This window comes from Perognathus longimembris, chromosome 18 (assembly GCF_023159225.1).
Source record: "Perognathus longimembris pacificus isolate PPM17 chromosome 18, ASM2315922v1, whole genome shotgun sequence".
NCBI lineage: Eukaryota > Metazoa > Chordata > Mammalia > Rodentia > Heteromyidae > Perognathus > Perognathus longimembris.
In genome coordinates, this window is record NC_063178.1 from 20,308,594 (window position 1) to 20,327,791 (window position 19,198).

General features: G+C 43.8%; 1 protein-coding gene across 1 annotated transcript in view; it reads left to right on the forward strand.

Moving 5' to 3' along the window:
* Mkx (mohawk homeobox) overlaps positions 1 to 1,358 on the forward strand; it is a 61,257-nt gene extending 59,899 nt beyond the window's left edge. Inside the window, exons 5-6 of the mRNA XM_048367819.1 lie at positions 1,028 to 1,061; positions 1,169 to 1,358. Of these exons, the coding sequence (XP_048223776.1) occupies positions 1,028 to 1,061; positions 1,169 to 1,358 (224 nt within the window). The remainder of the gene's footprint in view (positions 1 to 1,027; positions 1,062 to 1,168) is intronic.
* The last annotated feature ends 17,840 nt before the right edge of the window (positions 1,359 to 19,198 follow it).

A 19,198-nucleotide genomic window follows, 5' to 3' on the forward strand; every position in this document is an offset into this window, starting at 1 on the left:
CCCTCCCTCCCTCCCTCCCTCCCTCCCTCCTTCCTTCCTTCCTTCCTTCCTCTGTGAGCTTGGGATGTGTTCCTGTTCTGACTAAGAGAGCAAATGTTACCAAGCCAACATCCTCCCTGCCTTCAGCCCCAGCAGGGTTCAAACACTTTTGGAGATTCGGGACTGGTAGGTACTTGCTCATGGCGGTGCTCCTGAACTCCGAGTTGCTGTGCGCATTAGGTCTCTTACTCATCTGCTAACTAACCAGAAGCAACGACCCACGTGTCAATCCTGCTTCACCAAATCACAGAATTGTGAGCTGTAGATAGCCTCAGAATCTGCATGGAAGATACTATCCGAAGGACGCAAGTCCCATGGCTTGTGAGATATTATAATCTGTTCAAAGTTACACAGCTAAAGAACAGCAGGGCAAAGTTAACAACCTGATCCCAGACACAGTTGATATCTTCTCCCTAGAAACTGACTCCTTGTGAAAAGGCTCACCTGCTGTGTATCTCTTCAAGCTATGTTGGGAGGGGGACAGTGCACACGTGTCCATGCACTAGTACCAGGGCTTGGACTCAGGGCCCCAGCTCTGTCTCTGAGCTTTTTTACTCAAGGCTAATATTCAATCACTTAAGCCACAGCTCTGCTTCTGGCTTTGGGATAGATCATTGGAGTAAGAATGTCCTGAACTTTTGTGCTTAGGCTGGCTTTGAACTGCAGTCTTCAAATCTCAGCCTCATGAGTAGCTGGGATTATAGGCATAAGACACCAGTGCCCAGCCAGAGCTACTTTTTTTAATTTATCAGCTGCTTTTGTCTTATTCTCTCTCTCTCTTTCTCTCTCTCTCTGAGTCTTAATTCAAGATGCATAAACAAGCTTAATAAGCTATTTGCTCTTTGCTGAAAATAGGGCTGGAGGCATACTTCGGGTGAACAAGCAGTTCTGGGTTCATGACCTAGTATTGAGAGAGAGAGAGAGAGAGAGAGAGAGAGAGAGAGAGAGAGAGAGAGAGAAGTAATTGATTATTTGCTTCTCTTCACAGACACTCTGGAAAATGGATCCAGTAAGGGTGACAGGTGAGCAAAACCTTTTTTTGTTTGCCATTCATGCGTTGCCAAGATGTCTTGTCGAGTGCAAACTGTAGTGAGTTTGATCATGTTCTGTCTGTTTTGCTTAAATCCAGTGCAGCTCACAGAAAGGGACAGAGCAAAGATGACACGTACTGGAGAGAGATCAACGCCGCCATGGCCTTAACAAATCTTGCACAAGGAAAAGACAAACTACAGGGACAAACAACGAGCTGCATCATCCAGAAGTCCTCGCACATAGCAGAAGTAAAGACGGTCAAAGTGCCACTCACGCAGCCATTTTAAACACGCGTCCAACCCACGTGGTTCCATGCCAGTGTGTTCTGCATAAGTTCTCGTCCTCAGAGCCGGAGCAGGAGTGAAATCACCTCCCTTCCAAACCTCTTATTTTTAATTACCCTAAATGTATCATGTAGTTGCTTCTCTAAAAAAGACATAAATTATAAAAAAAAGAACTTATTTTAAGCAAAAATATTAACTTATTTTATGTTACTCCAACTATGCATAAAGACACGTCTGCATTATCATTACAGTAAGTGCCTTGCTTTCTGAGGGAAAAAAAGACGTACGCTTTAACGTGGGCACAGTGAAAATAGCTGTGCCTCAAAATGCCAGGGCCCTGTGTTTATTAGTCAGTGGGCACCGTAGCAGACAGGACTAAGCATTGCCGGACTGAACTGAGAATTGCTCGAAGCCATTGAAATAGATTCAGTCATTCACACACGACAGCTCGGAAATTCGATCAGCCCATAGGAAGTGTTCTTTAACAAGGACGGCTACAGGATTAAAAGTTGTTCGTTGTGCTGTTGGGAGCCAGGGTGGAAATTTTGTGCATGTATTTTTGTCTGTCTACCTGATGTTTCAGACTCCCCAAATGAAACGTGCAGTGATCCATGCAGTATATATGTTTAAGATTCCTTCAAAACTACTTTAAAATTGCAGTGAGCGTATTGTGATCAGGAAAGAAAAAGAAAGCTAGTGAAAAACATGGCTTGAAGGCAGCACGAAAGCTCTTTAGATCTAATTTGGATTTTCTTTCTCTGAAGGTTTTTGGTGTTTTTTTTTTTTTTTAAGTTTACTGTATAAACGGCTGAAAATGTTCCTGTGTAAAACTAAACCTACAGTTTGGTTTGAAAGCATAATCCTGTTTGCATTAAGAGTTCAGTGTTTTTCTGTGATGGAAACTTTTTTTCATATGGAATGACTGAAAGGTTTTTATTTGGTTCATTTCAAATTGCAATTGCTGATGGACAATTTGTATTGCAATGAGAACAAGACAATGTAGGAAATGGATCTCTATAGGGTAATCCATCTACATGCATAAAATTGATTCTTTTTAAAAATTCGAAACATATGGAAAACAAAACATTGAACCATCTCTGAATTTTGCCAAGTGGGATATTTAAGTAAAAATTAAGTGAAATCATGCATTCAAAGAAAGAACATTTTGTTTCTAAATTAAACTACCATTGAGTGAGAATAATCAATATCAAGAAAGAAGAGTATCTCTTTCAGTCAAACAATAATATTCTAATCAACTTGGGAAGATTTTTAAACCTAAATAAACAGTGGAGACGCCAAATATACCAGTGTGTGTATGCAACCGAGACACGGACTGGACTATATTGTGGGATTTTTTTTTTTCTGGGTAGGAATCTATTTTGTAGGTTTTTTTTAAAAAAACTGGAAAGCATTTTTTGTGTGTATGAATATGAACAAGAGCCAACAAACCGTGCAGCCATATGGTGACATTTTTCTTTATTTTGCAAAATGCTTTTCAAACCAAAGGCTGCTGTGTCTTCTCTACAAACAGCAACAGTCTTGATTTAAACTGTAAGACACTTTTTCCTGTAACATAGCATTTGGGGAATTGGGTTTATTTAGTGTGATGAAGATGATTTGATATAAAAATATTTTGTATAGATATTTTTTACTTTTGTTTTTTTTTAAATTGCAGTTTGCAGTAACAGTAAGTTCAAAGCAAAGTCTGTAAGTTCTGACTGTATGAGCAATGATGTACTAGGCTCTTTTGGTATATGTCTTTCCATAGTTAGAGATGCATGATGAAGACATTGGAATTGTGACAAGACAATTTTGCCAAAATGTGAGCATGTCAATGAAAACTAAGGACAAAAGACTTCATTCTTCCTCATACTATTATAAGTTATTCTGGTATTAAATGTTTTAATAAAAGTGTTTTTTTGTTTTAACAGATTTCAAACAGATGAGTCAGTGCTGGTGGTGTTTTATCTGAATTCGTTATGATTCACTTTTTTACTCTCTTAAAAAAATAAATCAGACGTTTTGTGTTCTAAACTATAGGTACGGGGTCAGAGGTGTGGCTCAGGTGGTAGAGAATCAGCCAGTGAGCAAAAGACACTGAGTTTGAGTTCAGGTCTTGGACCAGAAATAGAAAAAAAAAATTAAAAGAAAGAAAGAGAGAGAGAAGAGAGAGGGAAGGAGGGAGGGAGGGAGAGAGGGGACGGAGAGAGAATGGAAGAAAGAAAGAAAGAAAGAAAGAAAGAAAGAAAGAAAGAAGGAAGGAAGGAAGGGAAAGAAAGAAAAAGAAAGAAAGAAGGAAGGAAAGAGAGAAAGAAAGAAAGAAAGAAAGAAAGAAAGAAAGAAAGAAAGAAAGAAAGAAAGAAAGAAAGAAAGAAAGAAAGAAAAGAGAAAAGGGCAGCTTCCAGACCAGTGTCAGACAGCCAGCTTCCTGATTTCATTAAAGTACCAAACCTTGGCGTCTGGTCTCTAAGAACATTAAAAAGATTTCATAATTAGCATCTCCCCAGCGATATCTGCAATTGCAATTACTTTTTCATTTAATTTACTTCTGCTGCTTTCATACTTTCTGAGAACACAAGTCCCCTCCGTGTTTCATTACAAAGAATCTTGAACAACCCTTGAGTCAGCAGCTGAGAGTCCAAGTCATAATTTATGTGGTAGATTACCTCTCTTCTTTATTTTGCCATATTGTAAGCATCTTAATCAAATTAATAACTGCCAGGAACCCTTGACAGATTTAAAATAAAAATTGATCGCTAGACTTCAATGACCACATGGATTCTTCTTTCCTTTGCTAGTTGACCAGGCAGAGGAAGTAGTGTTGGGCCCAAATCCTCTTTTGCCTTGTAAGGAACAGAACGTGGGTCACTGCCTTGGTAGGGAGGATTTCACCCCATGAGACCATCAACCCACCTCCACAAACCCCAAGAAAAGAGAGTGTGACAGTGACTATCGAAATACATCACTTGAAAAGGAACATGCTCACGACATTCCTTCTTGGAGTAGGAACACATCAGCATTCCCACAGGTGTGCTCAGAAGCCAGGCAGATCTGATTCCTAGCACTGTCCCTACAGATGTGGCCACTAGTCTCTCGTTTCTTTATCTACTGGATAAGCAATAGTACACCCTGTCCCATCTGCTGGAAAATCGAGCAAATGGACAGCTTACATGATGTCTACTACAGTCCCAGACAGATAACAGATGCTCAATCAATGGAAGACACAGTCACTTAATTTTATCATCGCCTATATGCATAAGAAAATAGGCATGGCAATAGACTATGAGACATAAATAGCAGAAGAGAAAGCTCTGGGGCTGGGAGGATGTCTGACATGGAAGACAGCTGGGAAATGGTGAAAGCTGTTATCAGAGTGAAAGACCTTCAAAGAAGATGAGTCCAAAGTAGGGCAAAGGTCAGTAGGGACCCATAGAAAACACAGGGTGTGCAGCCGCTTCCTTCACTTGGATAAACTAAGAATCCCTTTTCCCCTCTGGCCAACTCCGCACTGTGTCAGAGAAGCACGAAGTGCCGGTATCCCCTGCCTACACCAAGCAGCAACCTTTAGCCAACAGTGCTGACAGCCATGGTCTGCCTTTAAACTCCTGCAGCTCAGTGACATCCCAGCGCATAGATGAAGCCAGAGGAAGAGGACGCCCGCCGGCCTCTCCTGTGGAGGAGCGTGTTCGCGGGCCATGCCTGCAAGCGCGGAGTGCATGGGGAAAGCCTCCCACTTACTAGTACCTCCTGGCTTTTCCACTGTGCTCCACGGGGACTCGGGAATGAGCATAATCTGTTAAGCCCAGCATTTCCATGGGTAAAATTAGGCCCCCGGTATTTCCCTCCTCCAGGAGCCAGTTGGGAGATAGTGCGACCGAAAAGTGCTTTGCAAACGGCATGGAACTCCCGGTGTGGTTGGAGTGTTCCATGGAAGGCCCAAGTACATGACTCCTACTCTTTCTGGGGCTATAAATTGTGTTCTCCATGGAGCATCTCATCAGCTCCGTATTCTGGCCTCTCATCTTTGGGTCTTTCTAAGTGTAAGACTCTGCGATCAGAGTTCAAGGACTATCTTGCTGCAAGAACTGAATACAATCTCCACATGTCCTACCATCCAGACCCCATCTTACAGATGGACGAAAAGGTTGGTTTTCCAAATACATGCAATGGCCGTAAGAACTGTGTGTGTGTGTGTGTGTGTGTGTGTGTGTGTGTGTGTGTGTGTGTGTGTGTGTGTGTGTGTGTCTCCTGGGGCTTGAATTCAGGGCCTAGGCACTGTCCCAGAGCTTTTTTTAAATTTCTCTCAAGGCTTTTGTGCTCTGCCAATTGAGCCGCAGCTCTACTTCTGGCTTTATTTATTTTCTTAGTAGTTTATTTGAGGTAAGAACCTCGCAGACTTTCCTACCCAGGCTGGCTTTGAACTATGAACCTTAGATCTCAGTCTCCTGAGTCTCCTGGGGTAGGGTTCCAAGCATGCACCACAGCTACCCAGCTAAGGACTATTTTTTAAGGTGAAAGATCTCTGGATTGGGAAAAACCAGCCGGTATGTCCTGTTTTGCTTTTCTTTTTAGTTATCTTGAAGTAATTGTACAAAGGGATTTCCATTCAACATGTCGTTTATGAGGCCCATACAGCTTGAACCACGCCATGCCTTTCCTCATTCTTCCTTATTTCTCTCTTCTGTCTTTGCACGCACGATGCCCGGGCATTCATCCCAGGTCAACCATGCCCGATGGCAATGGCTGGAGGGGTGACTCCCGTCTGCAGCCCCAGTTACTTAGGAGGAGACAGGAAGGTCGGAATCAAGGCCGGCGCAAGCAAAGCTCGTGAGATGGCCTCCCTAACCAGGCATGATGACGCATGCCTGTAATCCCAACTGCTCAGGAGGGCAAAGGGTCAGGAGCACCGTTCAAGGTCAGCCTGAGCAAAAATGAAAACCAAACTAAAACCAAAAGAAATGGGGATGTTATTTGAAGTGGTTGGACACTTACCTAGCAAGCGTGAAAACCCAAGTCCAGCCCCCAGTGAGACACACACACACACACACATTTTGCACAAATATGTTTTTTAAAACAAATGTTAGCCCAAAGCTGCCATTCTATAAATTTGACCAGCCGTGAATCTAATCTGATGACTACTCATTTTTTAAGCTTAATTTTAAGTGCTATATAATAATTGTACTACCGCTTAGAGGTGCAATGTGATGTGCTTCCACAATGGAAAAGGAGCGAACCAGCATAACCAGTGTGCTCATCAACTCCAACATTGACTTCCTTGTGGCATAAACCATCAGAATCCTGTCCTGCTAGCTGTTTGGAAGTACACAGTGTTATTGAGTATTGAGTAGTATTGGGTACTAAGTATTACTGAGTGTAAATATTATTGACTCTAGGCACTGCAGGCTTCTAGAACCTGTTGCTCCTAGCTGATCCCACCTTAGTATGCTTTGACAACCATCTCCACTTTCCTTCCGCCTCCAATCTCCGGACCACTGTTCTACTCTCTGTGCCTTTACGAGCTCAACTGGTTCCCAGTCCACTTGTGAGAATGTCTGTTGTTTTTTTGTCTTTCTGTGTCAGGTTTATTTCCCTTAACTTATTTTCTAACTCCATCCATGTCATAAACAGAATTTCCTTCTTTTTAAAGGTTGGATCGTAGACTGTCATATATAGTAAGGACATGTTTTCCTTAGCGGGACACCCGGTAATAGACGCTCAATTGTTTCCATTATCTGATTATTGTAATTAGTGCTACCACAGACACGGGAGCACAGATTGGTCTTCACACTGATTTCATTTTCTTCAAAGTCATACCCAGTAAAGGCATTGCTAGATCACATTATGCGTCATATTGTATAGCTAGCCTGAAGTATATGCTGTTTATTTTCATTGATTTTAGATTTTAGGGAATCTATTGTACTTTTTCCAACAGTGAGTGAGAGCTTGCAATCTTCTGTCTTTTTCAGTAAGTCATTCCTACAGGGGTGAGGTGTTTTCCAGTGAGGTCTTATGTTATTTTCTAGTGAGGTGCAAGAATTCTTTTTTCTGGTTGGTCATGGGGATTGAACTCAGGGCCTTGGTGCTGACCTTGAACTTTTAATGCTCAAGGCTAGCGCTCTACCACTTTGAGCCACATTGCCACTTCTGGTTTTCTGGTTAACTGGAGATAAGAGTCACAGTTTCCTGCTTGGCAGGCTTTGAACTGTGATCCTCAGACTCAGTCTCCTAAATAGCTAGGATTACAGCAGTGAACCACCAGTGCCTGGCTTAGATCTTCTTTTGAGAAATGTCTTTTAGGGTTTTTCACCTGTTTTTTAATGGACTGATTTGCGTTTTTCTTTTGTAGAGTGGACTTCCTTATGTAGTCTGGATATTACCCTCTTTTTAGATGTAGTTTGCAACTATTTTCTCCCATTCGGGAATTCCTTTCTTCACTCAGTTAATCGGTGGTTGTGGATATGCTTTTTCGTGTGTTATAATTCGATTTCATTAATTTAGAATCACTTCGAATAATGAGATATTTACATAATAATAGATGGTAGTTTGATATCTATTCTTTTAAAAATTTTAAGCATTGTGCATTTTTTTTTCCTAGAGGTTGGAGGCGTGGATCAAATGGCAGGGTACCGCCAATGAGCAGTTAGCACCAGATAGCAAGGTTGAGTCCTGGTCTAGGGACAACAACAACAACAAAAATTCTAAAATGGATGTTGAATTCTTCTATAAGCCTTTATATTGCATTGTTAAATTTAAAAAAATCACAAACTAAGAGAATCTAACAACTTTGTTAACAAAGTAAATGTAATTGTGTATCATCTTGATCAAGAATATTAGGAATACTATACTTATTTTTTTTAATTCCCAAAGGTAAACTCTCTGACTTCTACCTATCTTGAAGGTAAACAGATGCAATCCTGGTGTCACGTGGGTATATGTATTTTCTTTTGTTCAATACTGTGTTTGTGAGGTTAGTCTATGGTGTTGCGCATCATGCCTATCCCTTCTTTTTCATGGCTAAATATGGTGCCATCATCAAGTGATTATATCACAAATTGTTCATGTGTTCTGTTGATGGACATGTGGGACTTTTTTCTCTTTTCTTTTAGGACATTCCTACATATTCATTTCTGATAAACATATGTATGAATGTCTGCTTAGGTTTGACTTTTTGAACGACTTTCACTTCCAGTGAACACCCTCAATGATTTTCCTTGGTGGTAATACCAGTTTACATTTCCACTAAGAGAATCTGACAGATCTAGCTGCTCCATAAACTTGCCAATTTGGGAAGTTTAGCTTGAAATGTTATCTCTATCGTGACAGATTTTCAAGGCATCTTGTGGGTTGAGTTTTCGTTTTTAATATCAAAACAAAATAATATTTATCCTGTATAGAAGTATTATTTAACATAAGTAGTCCATTGGCTTTTCACTTGTGATTTCATACATAATGGCTATGTAGGTATGAAGGCAATAATCGTTCAGGTTTTCTGTGAGTTTTTATCTGGAATGATCTGGTCTTGTCTGATAGTGTTCTTTAATATACTCTGGCTATGAGAACTCTGTCGTACATGGACACGAACATGTATACATGTGTACATGGGTGCACACAAGGTTTGTCTAGCATAATGCTGTTCAAAATGACTAAGAAGCTACTCGGAGTGTACGTATAATAAAATGAAACGTAAAAATGATGAAGAAGGAATCACAGTGCTCACTTCTGCCCAGTCCCAGTAGCACCAGTGAATAAATAGAAGCCGCCACCATCTGTTTTTAAAATCACATTCTTCCAGGAAAAAGAAAACTTGCAGAAAGCGGCCCTCACATCTCCCTAAGTGCACTGGTGGAGTGGCCCGCCTGTTTACTGTCAGGCGGTTCTGCTCCCCCCCACCCCACCCCTCTCCCTGTGTCACCAGAATCTGCCTGCTCTGGTTACTGTCTTCGTCACCCTCTGGCTGCTCAGTCAGGGTTACTCATGGAGTGGCCAGGACTTTCTTCATTGGGAAACCCGGGTTCATCTTGGACAGTGGAACGCTTGAGAATTAAGCAGTGGGGAGGGCGGGTTGGATACTCTCCGGGTTCGTGATCAGGAGACAGACAAGCTGACAAACTGCCACCCCCTGTCGAGGCAACCGGGGGGGGGGGGGCTCAGCAAGGCTGAGGCCGGGGGGGGGGGGGGCCTTTGGGCTCCTTTGGACGCTGCCATTGGAGGGCACCCAGGCCACACCGTGGGCGCTGCCTTCTGCTGGGTAGCGAGCTCTGCTTCTCCACAGGCCAGCCCTCCCTACGCACTTAGAGACACCGCTTCGCCTCGGGGCACTCTGAAGTTCTATTGTGGACTACAGATGACAAATGAATGACGTTTCTCGCTTTCCCCTTCCTTTTCCTCTTCCCTTCCATCCTTTCCTTCCCCTCGCTTTCCTCCGCTTTCTTCCCCCATCTTCTTTCCAATCCCTCCCCCCTCTTTCCTTTCGTCTCCTCCCCTTCTCTCCTTTCTCCCTTTGTACATATGACTTTGCCCAGTGATATTTGCAGGGATAGAAGAACGCAGTCCGTATCTCTATTCACCCCAGAACAGGTGGACATTTGAGACGAGCAGCCAGCTCCTTTTTCTGAGCAGATTTGCTCTGTGGTATACCCCTCTCCACGCCAAGCAGTCTGCCAGGCAGGCGAAGCAACTCACCAATTATTTCTTTGTTCAACTGAGACTCACTCAGGTCATCAATTGCTAACCAGGTTACTGTTTCCTCTCATTTTACCAGTGAGTCACTTTTAGTCCATTTCTTTCTGGGAGAAGTCATTCATCTCTGATTCCCCTTTATCTCATGGAACTATACTCTCATGAGGGTTTACCCTCATGCGGTCTACTTACGACCAAGTCCGTCTTTCTAAGTAAGGGGTTGTTCATTGGATATTTTAGCATTTTTGTTTCACTGATTTTTGCAGCAAACCATATCCTTCTGAAGTTCATCAGCTCTTACATTATTCCTCAACTTGGGCAAAATTCTACATCTAATCAATATACCCTTCTGAAGTTCATCAGCTCTTACATTATTCCTCAAGTTGGGCAAAATTCTACATCTAATCAATATTCTTCACTGGGCCCAAACCAAGTTTCATTAGAAGTTTGCTGCTGTGTTCTCTGCCTCCTCCTCCTCCTCCTCCTCCTCCTCCTCCTCCTCCTCCTCCTCCTCCTCCTCCTCCTCCTCCTCCCCCTCCCCCCCTCCCCCTCCTCCTCCTCCTCCTCTTCTCCTTCTCCTATTCCTCTACTACTCCTCCTCCTTATCCTCCCCTCCTCCTCTTCCTCCTCCTTCTCTTCCCTCTTCCTCCTCCTCTTCTTCCTCTGTCTCTTTCTCTTCCTCTTCCCCTTCTACCTCCTTCTTTTGCTTTTGCCAGTATTGCATCTTAAACTCAGGGCTTCGCTCTCAATCTCCTTTCTTACCCATAGATGATACTCTGTCCCTTGAACCATGCTTCCAGTCAGAGTTTTTCTGATTATTTGAAGCCAGAGTCTCAAGGAATTTTCTACCCAGGTTGGATCTAAACAACAGTCTTCCATCTCAGACTCCTGAATGGCTAAGATGACTAGTGTCACTAGCAACCAATGTTTTTCTGCTTCTTGGTGCTTGTGCTTGTTGTAAGAAAAATACAGAATAAATGTAAGTGCAGTTCCATCTGCAAAAGTACCATGGGAAATTATCCTGTGGGTCACTTTCTTTATTATAGTACTGTAAAGTCATGTGTTGATCCTTTTCTTATTTTACCTTTGTTTTCGTACCTTCACTCGTTTCCTCCAACTCTCGAACATGGTCTGTCTCTCTAGCATGTTTTACTATTTATTTGACTTGGCATCATTGTTCTCCCTCAATGATTTTCTGATTGAAGTAGCTTCAGACTTGACATAAAGTGGGTCAGGAGAGCCCTGGAAGTCACTAATGAACAGTGTAGCTATGAAGAAGCGATAACTAATTCCTGTTCACTTTCTCAGGTAGTTAAGCTTCAGTGTGTGCTATAAAATCTCCTCAACCAACATTTATCACCATAACTTTAACTACCTCTGCCTTTTGGATATCAGAACTCCCCAAAGGAGTCAACCTAACCATAACTACCTAAGGCCTGCCAAACCTCTCTTTATGAGCTGCTATTGAGAGTTTAGCTATTTAAGGCTCGTTTTTAAGAAATTTTTATTGGCACTTCATGGCATTTGCTTGATTTACAGTGCTGTAAATAACCACAAATTAGGAAAATTGCTTTTCCTTTAAGGTATAGGCAAAGTTGAAAATGGATACTGGGCCATCTTTCTCTCTATAGTTAAAATCCCTTCTGGGTCATTCTTCCAAGGGCTTGGATGAATAAGTTAAATGAGGTCAGTTCCCAAGGAGGTGGAAGACTTCTTAGAAAGAAAGACTGGCTCCATTAAGATGGGAGCTCCGTGTTACCCCAGGACTATAACTCTTCTAATCCTGAATCGTCCACTACAATGATGATTTCTGACATCTCATCAAGTACTCAAGGTTGCAAAAATATTCAAATTAAGAAGCTGGGCACTGGTGGCTCACAACTTGTAATCCTGGCTACTCAGGAGGCTGAGATCTGAGGATTTCAGTTTGATAGAACCCTGGGTAGGAAAGTTTATGAGACTTTTATATTCAATTAGCCACCAAAAAAAGCCAGAAGTGGAGATGTGGCTCAAGTAGTAGAGTGCCAGTCTTGAGCAAAAACAAAGCTCCAGGACAGCACCCAGGCCCTGAGTTCAAGCCCCAGGACTGACACACGTAGATACACGCAAAAAAAACTATCATTAGGAAGAAAATGTACAACTTAAAAAACCCAGCCATTATGTATCATGCTCGCCAAAGTCAAATGCATGGAAAGGTTTGTGTTTATCCACTGTCGAGAATGCTCCATCCACACCTACTGCTGTTGACCAGTGGAGAAACAGCCTCTGCTTTGAGACTCAGTGGATAAAATCTCATCCCATGGGGAAAATCCCTAATGGCCTGAAACCAGTGGAGCTATCAGTTTCCTGGGCTGCATCTGTCCCTAAAATTACCACTATGCTCAAGATTCTGCAATCACACTCACTTGCTTTTCTGCCGTTGCTGTTCTGCAGGAATATTTTACCTGTGCATGAGTTTCATGTAACACAGCTCCATGCCTTGATTTACTATCCCTACTCCCCACTCCTTTTTCTTTTCATCCCCTTTTCCTCTTTATGGGGCTGTGCGATCATTTGTTTCCAAGTCAAAATCAGAGGGTTTTTTTTTTTTTTGTTTTGACTACAAACAAAAACCACAGAAAAAGCAAAGCCAGCAGCCGAGGCATAAAATTTCTTTATGCCAACTCAATTTTTGTTTACCATATGAATGCTACCCTATAGCATGAAAATTGACGAGGTCGTATTGGACCCTGTGCAGTTTTACTGTTGAATCAGGAAGGGTCAGGTTGCAACCGCATTGGCAGACAGATGGAGAGATGGGATGGTTTCCGGGCTAACTTTGAAAGTGATGCTCAAAACTTGCTCAGAGGAAATTAGAACCAAAACATGAATCTAGATAGGTATCCTAGGGTAGAGTTTTGTCTCTGTGGCAAATATTGCAGAGAAACCATTTAGGAGAAGGAAATACTACTTTTGGCTTATGGTTTCCGAGTTTTCCGTTCACCTGGCTCCATTCCTGTGGATCTAAAATGAGGCAGGATGTCATGGTGGTGGGAACTTTAGGGAGAAAAACTGCTTATCTTGCAGTGGTTGGGAAGCAGAGAGACGTAATAGGAGGGGGACAGAGCTACGAATGGTTCACCCTCAGTGACGCACTTCCTCTAGCCAGACTCCACCCTTCCTGCTTCTCACCTCCCAGTCACCTGTTCCAAATCTGATGGCTCAAGCCAGTGAGGTCTCTCTGTAAATGCATTCACAGTCACACTCGGAAGTGTCCGTCTAGTCCAGTTGGTAGTCAAGCTTAGCCATTGTACTAAATGGAAGAGAACATTGCATTTTTCTCAGTCGACACGTTATATGGTCTAATGTTGAGGGGCCCATCCCAGAATGGTGGGTGTCAGTATGGGTGCTTCCAAAGTGCAAGGCTCAAACTAAGGTCAGATTTGATGCCAGAATGGTGAGTGGGGCTGTGACCTAAAGACCCTCTCTCCCCTGGAAGTGGACTGCCACTGTTTTAATCGTTTCTCTGTTTGTCTTCTTATCTGTGCGTCGGGCATTGGCCTCACGGAGCCAAGGGAAGGGTCTCCTCACCAAGATGTGGCTCTGAGAGTCTCAACATTACGGGGAACCCCCAAGTCCAGCCTGACCCCACGGAGAAGGGACTGGGGGAAGAACAGAACTGGAAACGCCTGCTCTGGAGCTCATGGCTATTTTTTTTTTTAATTAGGGAAGGTGATGCTTTCTTTTCTTGTCTAATTTACATAGTCGTCCAATTCTTCCTTTCCAGAAATTCTGCCATCAGTCATTATTATGCTTTGCTAAATAGAATTAATTCAGTTGAAGAAAAAAAAGGAATCAGGTGCTATCTTAACTAGCAACTGCCTAGCTATCTCTCTTTCTCTCTTGCAACACACACACACACACACACACACACACACACACACACACACACACACTTGCAAGTGGGGTATAATGCCACCAGATGGTGCAATACTTCAACTTTGCTTTTAAAATCAGTAGTTAAAAGCCTTGAGCAACTGAAATCAGAATGAACTGAGATGATCTTTGTAGATATACATTCTCAGGCCACGACTCAAATCTGCTCAATAACGTCTCTGAGAATAAGAGACAGGACATGTCTGTGTGTGTTCATAGTTCTCAGGTATATCTGAGTGGCAACTGACTGGTTTTTTTTAAAATTCCTGATACAAACTCCAACATGCATATACATTTTGCACATCATTCAACTATTTCGTTCTTTAATCAAAGGTTCCTTGGATTTACAATAGAGTTCCCAACTGTGTTTACTAAAATAAATAATTGTTTACTAAGTGTATAAAGACAATTACCTCAATGATGTTCTCTCAAAATATTGTTTCGCTTCTCTCTCCATTCTAGGAAAATGTGTGTGTGTGTGTGTGTGTGTGTGTGTGTGTGTGTGTGTGTGTGTGTGGGACCTGAGACTTGAACTTAGGGCCTAGGTGCTGACCCTGAATTCTTTTTCTCAAGCCTAGAACTCTACCCGCTTGAGCCACAGCTCCACTTCTGGCTCTTTTGGTAGTTTATTGTAAATAAAGGTCTCAATGAACTTTCCTGCCCAGGCTGGCTTCAAATCATGATCCTCAGATCTCAGCCTCCTGAGTAGATAGGATTACAGGCATGAGCCACCAAGTCTCAGGCTTCCTTGGGATTCACAGCTTGAGGGAAAGTGGTTGTTTTAAAGCTGCTTTACGAGGCCTGTCCCAAGCACAGGATAGATTCCTATGAAAAGACATGAAGTGACTTGAGGATCTCTGGAGAGGTTTTTGATAGCACACTGCCCTGACGTGCCCGACTTGGCCATATTTGCTCGGGGAGAGCCTTGTTTGGCCTGCGTGGTGTTGCTGAGCAGAGTTTCCTGAGGAGCCAGCTTCCTGAAGGACTGTAGAGAGGGAATCCTGGTGCGCCTGTGTTGTCTTGACGGGCTGTAAATCTGTGTCCTCATCCTGGCTTCAGAGTTGGGGACTGTGACTGGCTGTGTCTCATAGTGACCCCTCAGTGTTATAGGTTAGAAGTCACCTAGGATGAGGACACAGATTTACAACCACTTTCCCTCAAGCTGTGAATCCCAAGGAAGCCGGCTCGCCAATATTTCTTAAACCAAGTTCAAACAGTGCATAGCCTTAGGCGACCCCACTGGCCCAGTGCTGGTTCCTTCTGGGAAGAGCATCAGGCTGCCTTCCCCACAGGCTCAGCCCGGCCGCTTCAGCTTTCTCTAGAAACAAGCTGTGATGGGAATTGTCCATACTCTTGGATATGTGAGGCCCTCTGGCTCTGACTGCTCAAAGCATGCACTGGAAAGAAGCACAGGAAGGGTCAGGTGAAGATGGGTTTGTTATGAAAACTCCATGCTTTGTTTAAGAAGTCATCACTGAACTGGGTGCCAGGGGCTCTTAGAATCCTCGCTACTCAGGAGGCTGAGATGTGGAGGCTCACAATATATGGCCAGCCAGGGTGAGCTGTGAGTCTCCATCTCAAAAAAAAAAAAAAAAAAAAACACCACCAAACAGCAAAAAGCAGAGTTGGAGGTGTGGCTCAAATGGTAGAGCAACAGCTGAGCGAGTAAACTGACTGAGCTCAAGGGCTTGAGTTCAAAGCCCAGTACCATCAGAAAAAAAAAAAGTAATTATTGAGCAACTAAATGCTCGTTACTGTTAGAGGTGCTAGATATGAAGGGGTGACCCCAGGTCACACAATTACATTTCCCTTTATTCTTGCCACCATACAGATCCAAAAGACAAAAGGAAATGGAGCCTTGCCAGTGTAACATTAGAAAATTGTCGGGAAGTAGTGGGTTTTGAGCAGTCAGATTCAAGCTAGAGGATGATACTGGGTGAGGCACAACAAAGAAGACCCCTGAATTTATTGCTAGGTGTAGTGGCTCCTGCTTGTAATCCTAGCTGCTCAGGAGGCTGAGAATCAAGGATTGTGGTTCAAAGCCAGCCTGGGCAGGAAAGTTTGTGAGACCTTTACCTCCGATTAAACACCAAAAAATCCAGAAGAAGAGCTGTGGCTCAAGTGGTAGAGCACCAGCCTTGACACAAAAGCTCAGGGGCAGCACCCAAGCCCTGAGCTCAAGCTCCAGGACCAGCATACACAAGAAGAGAAGGTCACGTGTTTCTATTTCAGGCGGGACCCCAGAACAGAGATGCCTTTCCATAATTTATAAAAGAAAACAACTTGAAAAACAGCAACTGCTAGGAAGCAGTCGAATCTGACTTGCAGAGTCACCATATATGACCAAATTCAAATGACCATCCTTAAACGCCAGCTGTAACAAATCCCACAAGGCATACTAAGAAACTGGAGTGGGTGGTCCATTCAAAGAAACAGGAGTAAGTTGAAAGAAAACGAGAAAGACCAGATGGTGGACTTACTAGACAAAGATTTTTAAATATCTGTCTTCAAAACTTCTCAAAGTGCAAAGTAAGGCACAAACAAGGTGAAGAAAAAGACGTATGGACAACACAGATAGCAGTGGCTCACATCTATCATTGTAGCTACTTGAGGTAAAGCATGGGAGACCACGAACCCATTTCAACAGGAAAAGCAAGGCCTCTGGGGGTGCATGCCTGTGATCCCAGCTAAGGCAAGAAATATAAACAGAAAAAAATCACACCCATCCAGACAGAAAGGGAGATGATCCCCTTCCCCCGACATCAAAATAACCAGCGGGACAAGAGCTATGGATTGAACTCGGGGCCTCGTGTTTGCCAGCTAAGCATCTACCCCTTGAGCCATCCCCTTAGTCCTTTTTTCCATCCGTTACTATTTTTCTGGGCCTCCCACTTTTTGCCTGGGTCTAACCTAGTCTACGATCCTCTTGCCTCCCCCCCCCCCCGCCCCCCGACCTTCTACACAGCTGGGATTACAGCTCTACGAACCATAATCTGATTATCTGTTGAGCTAGAGTCTTGCAAACGTTTTCCCTGGCTGGCCTTTAGTGGCAAACCTCCTAGTTTTGCTCCCCCACAGTTGGAGTTACGGGTATCAGACGCCACAGCTGATGTTCGCATCACCCTTCGTTAAGTGCTTTCTTCACTGCACTTCTGAGACAGCATCTTTTGAGCCACTGACTTTTCAACATCGATTAACCCAGTTCCACATCTTCAGGCCCTTTTGAAAAAATTATTGTTATCCCTAGGCCTCCTTTTTTATTTACAAAGACTCCTTGTGTGATCATGAATTTACTTCTGGTTTCAAATTCCATCCATTAGAATGGTAACTCCCTGCTTTATTTCAATGGTCCAAACCCGTATTACCTCATTTATATAAATGCCAACAGACTGTCTCATTTGGACACGTCACTAAACATAATGTCTGAAATGAATTCTTGATGCTCTGTCTAAGCCCACACCACCGGCCCTCTTCCCTGACTCAGTTGAGGGCAATTCTATCCTGCCGGGACCCCAGGATCATCCTGGACTCCTCTGATTCGCTCCATCTTCCATCCACGGGGCCGCAGATCAACCCAACTTCTCCCTGAAGTAAGCCACAGTCCCATTTCTCCCCCACCCCCACCCCCGCCACCCCGCTGCCACCCAGAAGCAAATCTTCATCCCTGGTCACCTACACGGCAGCTTCACAACTTGTCTTCCTTCCTCTTCCCTTGCCTTCAGTCTGCTCTCCTGGCGGAAGCCAACGTCACTGACCTTGAGTGACATTGAGTCACCCTGTGTCCCGCTCTCTGCTTGCATCCATCCCTCCAGGAGCGTCCCACCCCCCACACAGCAAGAGCCCTGAGAGATCTCTCCCACCCCCTCCACCCGGAACTGATCTGCAACCATCTCCCTCTGCTGCCTTCTCTCTTCCCCAGCCTCTCGGGGAGCCCCTAAAGCTGTCTCCCCAGCTTCTCCTTCGACTGAAAGACCCTGGCATGGTTGCTCGTCAGGTGCCAACTGAAATCCCACCTTCTCAGCAAGACCTGCCCCCACTGCCCGCCCCGTCTACAACGTCATCGACCACATCCATCGCTGTTGTCCATTCCAATCCCAGCTTCCCTCCCCCTTCAGGGCTGTGTTTATCTCCACTGGACTGCTGGTGGCTACGAGACTATGGCAATAGCATCTCTCTCTCTCTCTCTCTCTCTCTCTCTCTCTCTCTCTCTCTCTCTCTCACACACACACACACACACACACACACACACACACACACACACGAATAGTGGAATGATGTTTGGAGCCAGGGGGAGACCCGTAAGGTACTTGAACACCTCCACATAGACTTGAGATCGATTAGGGAAAGGAATCTCAATACGTCTACCAGTGGTCAGTTGAAAAGGGGGAGCCTGGAGTCTTTTTGTTTGCTTGTTTGGTGCTGGTCCTAAGGCTTGAACTCAGAGGACCTGTTATTTTAGATATTGATTGGTTCTTGGCTTCCTTGTCGAAAAAAAACAATTAGTTGAATCTGTGAAGGTTTGTTTCTACACTATCTGACTGATCTATATGTGTTTATACGTCGTACCATTCTATTTTAATCATTGTAGCTTTGTAGTCAGTTTCGAAATTAGAAAATGTGCATCCTCCAAATCTAACCTTTTATTGTGGGTATGCCAGTCCTGAGGCTTGAACTCAGAGCCCACGCACAGTCCCTGAGCTCTTCTGCTCAAGGTTAGCGCTCTATCACTTCAGCCACAGCTCCACTGTTGGCTTTTCTGGTAGTTAGAGATAAGAGACTCACAGACTTTACTGCTCAGGCTGGCTTTGAACTGTGATCCTCAGAGCTCAGCCTCCTGAATAGCTAGGATTATAGGCAGGAGCCACCAGAGCCCGGCCTGAAGTGATTTTGAAAGGTATAATCATTTCAAAATTCAGCTTTTCTTCAGAGGCTCTGCAAAGGAGGGCAGGAATGAAATTCCATGGGTAGTATTTTATTATTTCTTTGTTTGTTTTTGTACCTGTACTGGGGCTTGACCTTCTCAATCAAGGCTAGAGTTCAACTACTTGAGGCACAGCTCTACTTCTAACTTTGTGTGTAGGGGTGTGTGTGTGTGTGTGTGTGTGTGTGTGAGAGAGAGAGAGAGAGAGAGAGGGAGATTAATTGGAGGTAAAAGTCTCACAGATTTTCCTGCCTGGGCTGACTTTGAACCACTGTCCTCAGAGCTCAGCCTCCTGAGTAACTCGGATTACAGGCATGAGCCACCAGTG